Source organism: Micropterus dolomieu, linkage group LG23 (genome assembly GCF_021292245.1).
Source record: "Micropterus dolomieu isolate WLL.071019.BEF.003 ecotype Adirondacks linkage group LG23, ASM2129224v1, whole genome shotgun sequence".
Taxonomy (NCBI): Eukaryota; Metazoa; Chordata; class Actinopteri; order Centrarchiformes; family Centrarchidae; genus Micropterus; species Micropterus dolomieu.
Genome location: NC_060172.1, coordinates 35,823,822 through 35,835,204, shown reverse-complemented (window position 1 = coordinate 35,835,204; position 11,383 = coordinate 35,823,822). Strand labels below are relative to the sequence as shown.

Genomic DNA, 11,383 nt, shown 5'->3' with positions numbered 1-11,383 from the left:
TCCTCATACAGAGTGTTTTTTTGACTAATTGTTGGCGCACATTTAAGTTGTTTTGCACACGTGCTGTTTCCTTGTGGCTTAAAATAATAAAATAAGATAAATTAATAAACTTTCAAAAGTCTGAACTTAAAGTCAGACATGCCAATCCCTTTATTAACATAACGAAAAATTTTACATTTCTTCAAAAATAAACTTAACTCAAGTCAGTCTCTATGATTACACGCCGTGCCTCAGGCTCAAAAACCGTGCACCTCGCTGTGCGCCACACCTGCACTAATTAACACCTGTCTTAAGTAGACTTGTGGCAGAACACAGCGCCACCCCATCCCAATACACAGAATGGCAACAAAGTTTCCTGATATATGCATTGCAAGGGATTATCTGTCCTCTAAGATGCGCTTTAAATGTTTCCCAAAGAGTTAAGGCTAAGATGCCGTCTGTCAACCACTCCCTGTTTGTTGGAGTTTTAAACCTCCATAGGTCTATGAGTTTATGCATGTCTATGAATGCCTGGATTTGTTGTACTGATTTAGAAGACTTTGACATGAAATGAGAAGATCAATCCAAAACCAAGTCCATCACAAGGTTGTAATCACCAGATAGATGATGACTCTCCAGATGAGGGATGGAGCCATTAGAGCCTGGGGTTGCCTTTGCTCAGCACACACCAAGGAATTTATTATTTCAATGGACTACTTTACTATAAAAGTACATTCCACATAAAAGTACAAAAATTTAATACAACATTTGACTGTCAGTCTGTGGAATATGATGATTTTCCATCTTCAAGCAGCTTAAGGGAAATTAAAGGGTCAGTACAAAAAGGTCCAAGGCTTGCAGAGTAAACATATGATATATCTTCTCTAGGTATCCAGTTCACAAGAAAAGGCAGACGTTACAGTGGAGGTGTGCAGGTCAGCAGATTGTGGTAATCTGCTCCTGGATACTCACAACACCAGTAAGACATTGATATTTCCTTTCACCAGTGGAGTGTGAAAAAAATGTGTGAGGAAGATTTGGTGTAAATGTTTTACTCTGTTTACTTCTGTTTGTCTTCCCAGAATATGAAAGCTTTCCAACCAACTCTGAGAAAATAGACACTGATCCTGGTGTCAGTGGAACACAGGCACAGTATACACCAAACGCTTACATGTAAGGACACGTGAACATTGCTTCATATTGTACAGTGTATTGAGACCATAGACTTTATAAAACACAGGCTGACGTCACCCTAGGGGTCTGTGAAATTAACAAAAAATGTTATCGAGATATTTTCTGGGATTTAGTTGATAACGATAATCAGACGATATTTGGCATCCTTCATTGGCATTGTGTTTGTAAAAGTTGTGTGAGCGTAGTGTTTGTGTGTGGTAGAGGAGGAGGAGACAGAGTGTGTTTGTGAATGGGTGTGTTGTGAAGATGTCATTAAGAATTAAGCCCTCAGACCTGAAATTTATTCCATTTTAATATTATTTCATTCATACAGTGCCACTTCCTAACAAAAGTTATCTGATTGCACTTTTCATATAGAGCAGGTGTAGCTCTAGTCCATATTCTTTGTAATATTATTAACAGAGACCCCAGCATTTCCCACCACAAGCAAGCGCTTGGTGACAAAGGCAAGGAAAAATTTCCAGAGGCAGAAGAAGTAGTCCAACACTAAGAGAGGCCACAAATTACTTAAGACTAAATAAATAAATAAAAGCAGAAATAAATACTTAAATACATAAATAAATTAAAATTAAGTATATTTTTGTAATCAAAAAGGCTATTTCTGTATTTATTAATGCATTTCTACATGCATTTATTTCTGTATTTCTACATTTATTTCTATATTTATTTATACATTTAGTTATTTCTGTTTTTCCACATTTCTACATTTATTTACACCTGTGCCTGTATGCTAACATCAGTCTGAAGCAGGATTTCTTATAGCGATGTGATCAGATCTAATACGACTGCCTTGACTTCACTCTTCTTCTTTCCTAGCGGTTTATGTCCCGCTTGGTGCGGGGTCTGCTTGCTTGCACGCCTTCCTCCACTTCTTCCGGTCCAGGGCGTCTTCCGGGGGAACGTTTGCTATCTTCATATCTTCTTTGAGCCTGTCCATCCAGTGCTTCTTTGGCCGTCCTCGTGGCCTGTTGCCCCCCAGGTCTAATCGTTGGGCTGTTTTTGCGACAGAGTTCTGGTCGCTGCGGACAACATGGCCGTACCATCGAAGCCTCCTGAAGCCTCCACCTGAGCATCTTCATTTCCATGACGTGAAGGGCTTGCTCATGCTTCGTCGTTGCCGGCCAGCACTCTGACCCATAGAGTGCCACCGGGCGCACGACAGCCTTGTAGATTTTTGCCTTGAGATAGAGTGGCATTCTCTTGTCGCATAGGACTCCGGTAACCTGGCGCCATGTCATTCATGCTGCATTGACTCGAGCTCTGGCGTCTGGGAGAGTTTCACAATCCGAGCTGACGAGGGACCCGAGGTATTTGAATTGGGTGACCTTGGTCAGCGGTTCGCTGACGTTGCGGTATAACAATTGGGTTCATTTCACATAAGCTTCCGGGACGCCGTGGGTTCTGAGCGATCGGCAGATAAGCTCGTGGGGGACCCGGTTGAATGCCTTTTCCAGGTCCAGGAAGACCATGTGCACCGTCTTGTTCTTCTCCCGGTGCTTCTCCATCAGCAACCGGGCAGCGTGGAACTGCCAGTAAAGTCACTGTTACACTGAAACTTAGCCTTCAACTGGCAGTGTTTTATATTTTACTCTTTAGCATACCGGGACATTTTCCTGCACACCAGCACTTCTCACAAGCTGCCAGTCTTTTCTGCCCTCTCCATATCAAGTTCTCTGGGCGATTCATATGGCCCTAAATAAACTGCATTAGCCAGGAGACACTATGTGACACTCACCTGTTCCCGTTCTGGTCTTCCTGCTAATCTCTGTCAGCAGAGACAGAGGAGGGAGAAGATCGGATACCTCCTAATTACACATTCATTTCATAAAGTCATAAGCTGACCAATCACAGTCTGGATGGGGTGGAGAGGGGAAAAAAAGTTTGACACACAACAATCATCAGAAATGTTTAACTCATTCTGCATGAATAGTTATTATTAAGTTAGTAGTTATTAGCAAATAAGATGTAGAACAACAACATGTAGACAATTTTTCTTACAACCAAAAAGTGAAATGATTATACTGGTGGTGATCTAAAAAGTATATACACTGTAAAAAATGCCTGTGAAATCCACAGTAATTTACTGTGTTTGTGCACAGTTAATTACAGTATAGTAATACACAGTAACATATTGTGTAATCAAAGAGTTATTGTGAAAATCACAGTAATGAGGTTGCTACCCTAAAAAATCACAGTAACCAACGATGTACTGTAGATAATCACAGCAAATGATAGTGTACTGTACAAAACACAGTTTCCAATTTTGTACTGCCGATAATCACAGTAAATAACAGTGTCATGCAAAAACAACAAAATCACAGATATGCTCCTGAGAACAGTACAGAGGGAAAAGTACATATGCTTTTTCACTACACGTTGACTTTTTGTGCTCTAAATATTTTTCGATATATAGATCTTTGTCTCAGGCCCCATCCACACTGCTCCGTTTTAGTTTACAAACTAATTAAAACAAATACGATCTCCGTCCACACCAGCGTTTTAGCTGCGTTTTGGAGTTGACCTCCGTCTACATTAACATTAACGACTGAAAACGCACAGCTAGTGGCCATTCAGGTAAACTGGTCATGCGCGTACCGGTGTAAAGATGAAGCAGATGGTCTGCTTAAAAAAGGAAGACGAAGAAGGGTTTTATTTTGCATGCACCAATAACAAGCTGGGACTGTTACTGAATGTAACACAGGAGTGTGGCGGCGGAAAACAGACTGGGAGTCGTTGCAAAGTAAATACGGTGACATGCACAGTACAAGTGTAGTCAGATAAGTGTTATTTGCACGGTACATAATATTTTAATAAAAATACCATGTCAAAAACCCGGTCAGTAGCATTGTGTTTCTGCTTTGCATGACTTCTAAGAGCCAATCAGAGAGCTGAGCGTGAGCAGCTGCGTCATCGCTTCTAAAGTCCTCCGTTTTGGCCCGTCTTCACTAAACCCTCCAGAGTTTTGAAACGCAAAACGGGGTCGGCAGCGTTTCTAAACTTTTCCGTTTTAGGTCTTCGTTTTTCGCCGTTGTAGTCTGGATGGGAGGTGCAAACGTAGCAAAAGGTCTCTGTTTTAATTTGAAAACGCAGTAGTATGGATGGGGCCTCAGATAATGTCATCAAACCCCACTTATTGCTGTTTGTGGCTAGATCTATTATTTATTTATTTATACGTAATGTATTTATATAATTATTTGTATCTGTAAAATGGTTGTGTTTAAAGTAAGTGGCAATCACAAAATATTAATACAGATCTATAGTGCAAATCAAACAAAGGATATTTTTGAATTAAATTGATTTTTATTTATATTAGGGTTAAATCAAGCTCTAAAAGTGTGTGGTTGTTGCATTTTTTTAAAAACAAATGTTTTTTTGCCTATTCTTCTCTCTTCTCTTTTCACGTTTGGCGTCCAATTCAGAACAACATTTCTCTCATTTGCCTGCTGAATCCCACCGGTAACCAGTCAAAGGTTCTGACAGCAGTACACCTGTGGGGGGCAGCAATGTGCCAGCAAGGCATCCAGTCTTCCAGAAATACAGAAAAAAAGAAGGTGACCATCGTTCCCATTTGTTTAGGCCACAAACAAACTTCAGGTTGAACATGCTTTGAAAGTTCATTGTTTCCATTTCATGTCATTGAAAGGACTGTTTGTTTCAGTGTGCATAGGGTTAATGTGCGTATGTCTGTGTGATTGCTGTGGTGGATAACAATGGTTGTGAACGCGGTCTTCTTGGGCGGCTTTCAAATTCAGAGCTGTGCAACGGAGTGATTTTATGGTGGTGCAACAGTCGAGATCCAGAGAGAAATATTGCTGGAGGAAGAGTATTTTTCACAACAAGGCCATTTTTGCGACGTGAAGGAGTGGAGCAACATTTCATTTCATGTAAGTGTTTAATTAATAAACACAATGCTTTCTCTTTACTAACCAACTGAACATTAGTCAGTTCATTAAATAAATAGTAAGCAAAGATTTACAGAATGTTATTAGGCCTTAGTAGGTATTAGTGAAAATAAAAGTTGCAGAATGAACTCCATGGCCTGATCAGACAGAAAGTGCACTGCGTTTTTTTATGTTGTTAGGCAACCACCAAATCAGCTGTCTTGTCAGTGTAATCAAAGATTATAGCGCCAGCGATCCATAATCTTTGATTTTCTGCTAAATAAATTGTCAAATTAGCAGAAACTTGATCACAACTCACAGGTCTGTGTCTTTTGTTGCTAAAAACATCTGCTTTAATAAAATAGACAAATGGAGGGCGCTTGCTCTGACATTGATTGAGGGTGAGCGGTGTACAAACACGCAGCAGACAGGGAAAGGGAGATCTATGTGGGCACATGAGACCCTCAGAAAGTCTCCTGACAATCCAAGAAACTTAAACTTCCGTGGGCCCGTCTCTCCATTCATTTGATTGGACAATGGAAAAAACGCGAATGAGGTCGGGCGCTTTTCTGCTCAGAGTACTTCTTCGAAAACAGCCTGCAAAATGCTCACTGCCAATTGAAAGCAATTAAAAAAGGCGCTTCTGCAAAGAAACACATTCTGTCTGATCGGGACCTTAAGATAGATGGCAATCCTAACATACCTTATCAACATATCACATGTTGGTCTTCTGTTCACCACATTTGGCATGGTAAACCGGCCAGGTGATTCTAAATATTAACTTTTCATCTTGACTCCAGCAAATGTAGTGCCAAGGTCCACAGAAGCTGGAGGAACTATAAGGCAGAAGATGTCATACATGAACTTACGCATCATCAGGAACTTCAGAGTTTGATTGGCAAATAACTAGATGGAGGTGAGGATGTGATAATAATATGTCCTTGAATGATTTTCCTCAAATGGTGTTTTTCCATGAAGATATATTCAGTTTATATCAGTCCACGTTTTGAGACCTTAGTCTCAATAATATCTTTCCAAACTGCTGTGTCCCTGATACTATGGATGATCTATCCAGAACACGCTGAGACAGTGTTCATTTGAGCAATAGAAGAGGTAAAAATTAACTTTTAAAGGGACAATCCTACAACCAGTAAGTACAAACGAATAAACTGCACAACATAGGAATAATTTATGGTCTATAGTAATGACCACTCAAAAACAATGACAATGAGTACTCAAGGATTTGGGCGTTGACATGCTGACAGGAATCACAGCTAGTATATTCCCATTACAGTAGTGTCTCTTGTTACACAAATAGTTGGTATTCAATATTACATTATTACACTATGCAAACCCCCCTTTTGTTAAGCTGCCTTGTTATTATTATTATTTATTATTATGTATGGGGCAGACCACCTTCAGAATCGGCACTTGAAAGGTTTTATATATATCTTTCATGATTGTGATGCTATCATGGTGACAAGATCTGTCCAAAAACAAACACACATTACAAAATGAGTTTGTGTTGTAGTTTCTGCTACTATAGGTGTCTCTAAGACCACATTTTGCCACAATGACGATTTGAAAACAATACCACCTACGAGGGATAAAATGGTTGAATAAACTCTAGGGATGGGTACTAAAACCCAGTATTAAATGCACCATGGGGCCAAATTATGAAAGACAGAAGTGTCAATAATCTCGGTACTGCCAGCGGTATTGAAGAAATTGGGACAGTTGTCTGTGATGGATTTTTGCTACTCCCAATCCTGAGGAGAGATCCGAGTCTCTCCGTCGGAAAACCTGTCATGTGCAAGGGTCAGGGCTGTAGCTCCCATTTCCTGTCTCTCACACAGACACTGTGCTCTGAGTGGCAATGGAGGAGAGAGCCAAATGTACAAATGTCTGGTTGTACTTGTCAATGCAGACAATGCTTGTTGCCACAAGGGAAACAGATCTTTTGCATGTAAAGGCGGGAACACGAGCGAAAACATCCACTGAAAGTGCATCACAAACAGGCGGAGAAATGCACAGTTTTTGACTACCTAGCTCGTACTTCATCTCCAGTTTTCCCCTCCTAAATATATATATTTTTATGTTTAATTTTTTCTCCTAAAAAGGTAACAAATATAACTGATAATGGATTTATTAAAGTACCAAATCAATAAACAGTATCATTAAGAGTAGTAGTACCTTTTTAAATCTTAGCAATACTAATCCCTAATAAACTGTAGGGGGTTGACTGTAACCAAAAAACCTTTTGAAATGATCAGAAACAGTGATTGTTCTTCATAATCTGCAACACAAAGTGCTACATTTCTTTCATAAAGTATGTCTCCTTTCCCCTTTCATGTAGAATAGTTCATGTCTCCACTCCATGAATGCAAGATTTCCTTCATACCATTATAAATTGATCTACCACAGGTCTAAGAAATATCACCAAAATTACTGTCCTTCATACACTTTATCAACTTCATTCATTATTCATCTTTCAGGGATCTGCTCTTCATTTTTGCTCTGGAACAGTACTGGTACTGATGCAGATGTTTGGTCCAAATTTGATAAGGTATACTAACTGTTAACTATGCACTGTATACTAATCTTTATAGCATACAATTTTTGCAGTTAGCATTAAGTTTTTAGTAAGAGATAACACCTAGTCCTATTTTTTTTTATATTGTGTGTTTTCCTGGATAAACTTTAAAAAGACTCAAAACCTGGTGGGAATTAATATGTAGTATAGAGTTGGTGCCTATGGTTGGGACACAGAGTCCCCTTTTGAGCTGTCTACCTCAAGTAGTATATTCATTTCATACAGAATATATGCCAGTTCTGTCACAGTACTTATCTTATTGACACCTTACTACCTCCCCGACAGTCCCAAAATGTATGAGTGGCTTTGGTTCAGAGGAATTGCCATTTATGCATTTGGTTGTTTGTATTCAAAGTGTTTTAAATACTGTGTTTTATGGAAGGGAAATGATAATGTATTAGCCAAAACAGTGCCCTTTTCACCACAGACTGTCTCTTTATGGTTTGATAAAAGAAATGGCGTTATATTTATTTATTCCATCCATTGTTTTATGTTTTGTAATATATAGAATATGTCAATAACAGCTGCTTTTCACTTATGCACATTTTAGAAGACATGGAGTTCAGTGAATTTGCTGTACATTTTAAAGCACAAGAAAAACATTTGGCTTGTTACTGTTTAACAGTCAAGAATAAATTGTTACATTTATTGTTTGATGTCTCTCTGCAGTTATTTCTGAAGCTTATAAAATATGTCAAGACTTTTTATATGCAGTAACTTTTGCCAGTTATTTACTGTGATTTCTTTTTTCACAGTAAGTTACTGGTCAGTTGATGCCAGTTATTTACGGTAATTTGTTTTACAGTTTTACAGTGAGTTACAGGTCAGTTGCTGCCAGTTATTTACTGTGATTTGTTTCACAGAGAGTTACAGGTCAATTGCTGCCAGTTATTTCCTGTGATTTGTTTTACAGTGAGTTACAGGTCAATTGCTGCCAGTTATTTCCTGTGATTTGTTTCACAGTAAGTTACAGGTCAGTTGCTGCCAGTTATTTCCTGTGATTTGTTTCACAGTAAGTTACAGGTCAGTTGCTGCCAGTTATTTCCTGTGATTTGTTTCACAGTAAGTTACAGGTCAATTGCTGCCAGTTATTTACTGTGAATTTCACAGTAGGTTTCTTACAGTGAAATTAGCTATATTGAACAGTAACATTTGCCCTGGTTAAACCCTAGCCACAGTAGTGTAATATGATCATAAAATGGTTTTATTTGTTAGACACTTGAAATATTTAATCTCAACTAATATGGTGTTGAAATGTTACAAATATAAAACTACCTGTAGGCAGACTATCCAAATAAAGTGTAACCTCAAACATATCAACAATATAGGCCAACTTTTTATTTAATGGTATAACATTATACTAACACACTAATTTATACTCGTTACTCCTCCAGTTTGTGGATTGTGCCTCTGCAGATACAGAGTCAGGATGCCACTGTGCTAGTATGTCAAGCCAGCCTCCTCCTTGTGTGTACCAACCAATACACATGCAACATGTGAATGGGGAGTACTGGTACCTACTTTTTCACTTCAAGCTGGAGGTAGGGGTGGTGAGGGCGCAGTAGATAAGACGGATATCTTTTGTGTGAGCGACCCGGGTTCACTTCCTCACTGTGACTCATACACCAATGACCTAAGCTGGTCAGCCACATTCCACAGCATTGCAAATTAATTTTCTTAATATACTACAAGGTAAGCTTTACTGTGTGGTAAAATCAGCAGTAAGTCTGAGCATTCAGTGTAAAGTTCATATTTAACACTACACCACACTGAGAAGTGCAAATCAAGTTCTACACTAAGAAAGAAATAACACCCACTGTTATTCATAATGTACTTTTATTAATTCACTCTTCATTGGTGTTAAACCTTTTCATTGAATCCTGCAAGTGTTAAAATTCACATTTACTCACCTTAAGTGTTATTTACACCTTGTTGGAGTCTGTTTAAATAAAAATCTAAATAACTACTTTGTAGTGTTTTACGATTTTCTACTTTACCATGTCCAGCTTAACAAATAAAACCTTTAATGTTTGCAGGGGGCAAAACCCCCCCCCCCATAACATCCTTGTAATCCATACAATATATCAAAAATAAAAACATTTACCCTCAAGGCCTAGTTTATAGTTCTGTGTGACAGCTACATTAGCACTCACTATTAAACTACACATTCATTTTAAAAGCTGAAAAAATTAAATGACAAGGTGCATGTAAAATCTCTCAACACTGGGTGTGCAGTCCAGGGGAAAATTGTAGCCTAGAACAAACATCATTATCATGCCGTTTTGAATCTACCAATCAACTACGGGTGCTGGTCATATAATTAGAATATCATCAAAAAGTTGATTTATTTCAGTAATTCCATTCAAAAAGTGAAACTTGTATAATGTATACATTCATTCCACACAGACTGATATATTTCAAGTGTTCATTCCTTTTAATTTTGATGATTGTAACTGACAACTAATGAAAACCCCAAAATCAGTATCTCAGAAAATTCGAATATTGTGAAAAGGTTCAATAATGAAGACACCTGTTGCCACAATCAGCTAATTAACTCAAAACTGTAGGCTACACAATCATGGGGAAGACTGCCGACTTGACAGCTGTCCAAAAGACGACCATTGACACCTTGCACAAGGAGGGCAGGACACAAAAGGTCATTGCTAAAGAGGCTGGCTGTTCACAGAGCTCTGTGTCCAAGCACATTAATAGAGAGGCGGAGGGAAGGATAAGATGTGGTAGAAACAATTGTACAAGCAATAGGGATAACCGCACCCTGGAGAGGATTGTGAAACAAAACCCATTCAAAAATGTGGGGGAGATTCACAAAGAGTGGACTGCAGCTGGAGTCAGTGCTTCAAGAAGCACCACGCACAGACGCAAGACATGGGTTTCAGCTGTCGCATTCCTTGTGTCAAGCCACTCTTGAACAAGACAGAAGCGTCTCGCCTGGGCTAAAGACAAAAAGGACTGGACTGCTGCTGAGTGGTCCAAAGTTATGTTCTCTGATGAAAGTAAATTTAGCATTTCCTTTGGAAATCAAGGTCCCAGAGTCTGGAGGAAGAGAGGAGAGGCACAGAATCCACGTTGCTTGAAGTGCAGTGTAAGGTTTCCATAGTCAGTGATGGTTTGGGGTGCCATGTCATCTGCTGGTGTTGGTCCACTTTGTTATCTGAGGTCCAAGGTCAGCAGCCGTCTACCAGGAAGTTTTAGAGCACTTCATGCTTCCTGCTGCTGACCAACTTTATGGAGATGCAGATTTAATTTTCCAACAGGACTTGGCACCTGCACACAGTGCCAAACTACCAGTACCTGGTTTAAGGACCATGGTATCCCTGTTCTTAGTTGGCCAGCAAACTCGCCTGACCTTAACCCTATAGAAAATCTATGGAGTATTGTGAAGAGGAAGATGCGATACGCCAGACCCAACAATGCAGAAGAGCTGAAGGCCACTATCAGAGCAACCTGGGCTCTCATAACACCTGAGCAGTGCCACAGACTGATCGACTCCATGCCACGCCGCATTGCTGCAGTAATTCAGGCAAAAGGAGCCCCAACTAAGTACTGAGTGCTGTACATGCTCATACTTTTCATGTTCATACTTTTCAGTTGGCCAACATTTCTAAAAATCCTTTTTTTGTATTGGTCTTAAGTAATATTCTAATTTTCGGAGATACTGAATTTGGGATTTTCATTAGTTGTCAGTTATAATCATCACAATTAAATGAAATAAACA

At 39.2% G+C, this 11,383-nt stretch overlaps 1 protein-coding gene across 8 annotated transcripts in view; it reads left to right on the top strand.

Moving 5' to 3' along the window:
• The window catches only part of LOC123962713 (inactive serine/threonine-protein kinase TEX14-like), a 94,274-nt gene that overhangs the window by 60,361 nt on the left and 22,530 nt on the right, over positions 1 to 11,383 (top strand). For all 8 annotated transcript variants that reach the window (XR_006823040.1, XR_006823041.1, XM_046038962.1 and 5 more), the window contains 2 exons: positions 868 to 958; positions 1,062 to 1,152. Coding sequence is in view for 6 of the 8 variants with exons in the window: in XM_046038962.1 (XP_045894918.1) it covers positions 868 to 958; positions 1,062 to 1,152 (182 nt within the window). In the remaining 2 variants the exon portion in view is untranslated. The remainder of the gene's footprint in view (positions 1 to 867; positions 959 to 1,061; positions 1,153 to 11,383) is intronic.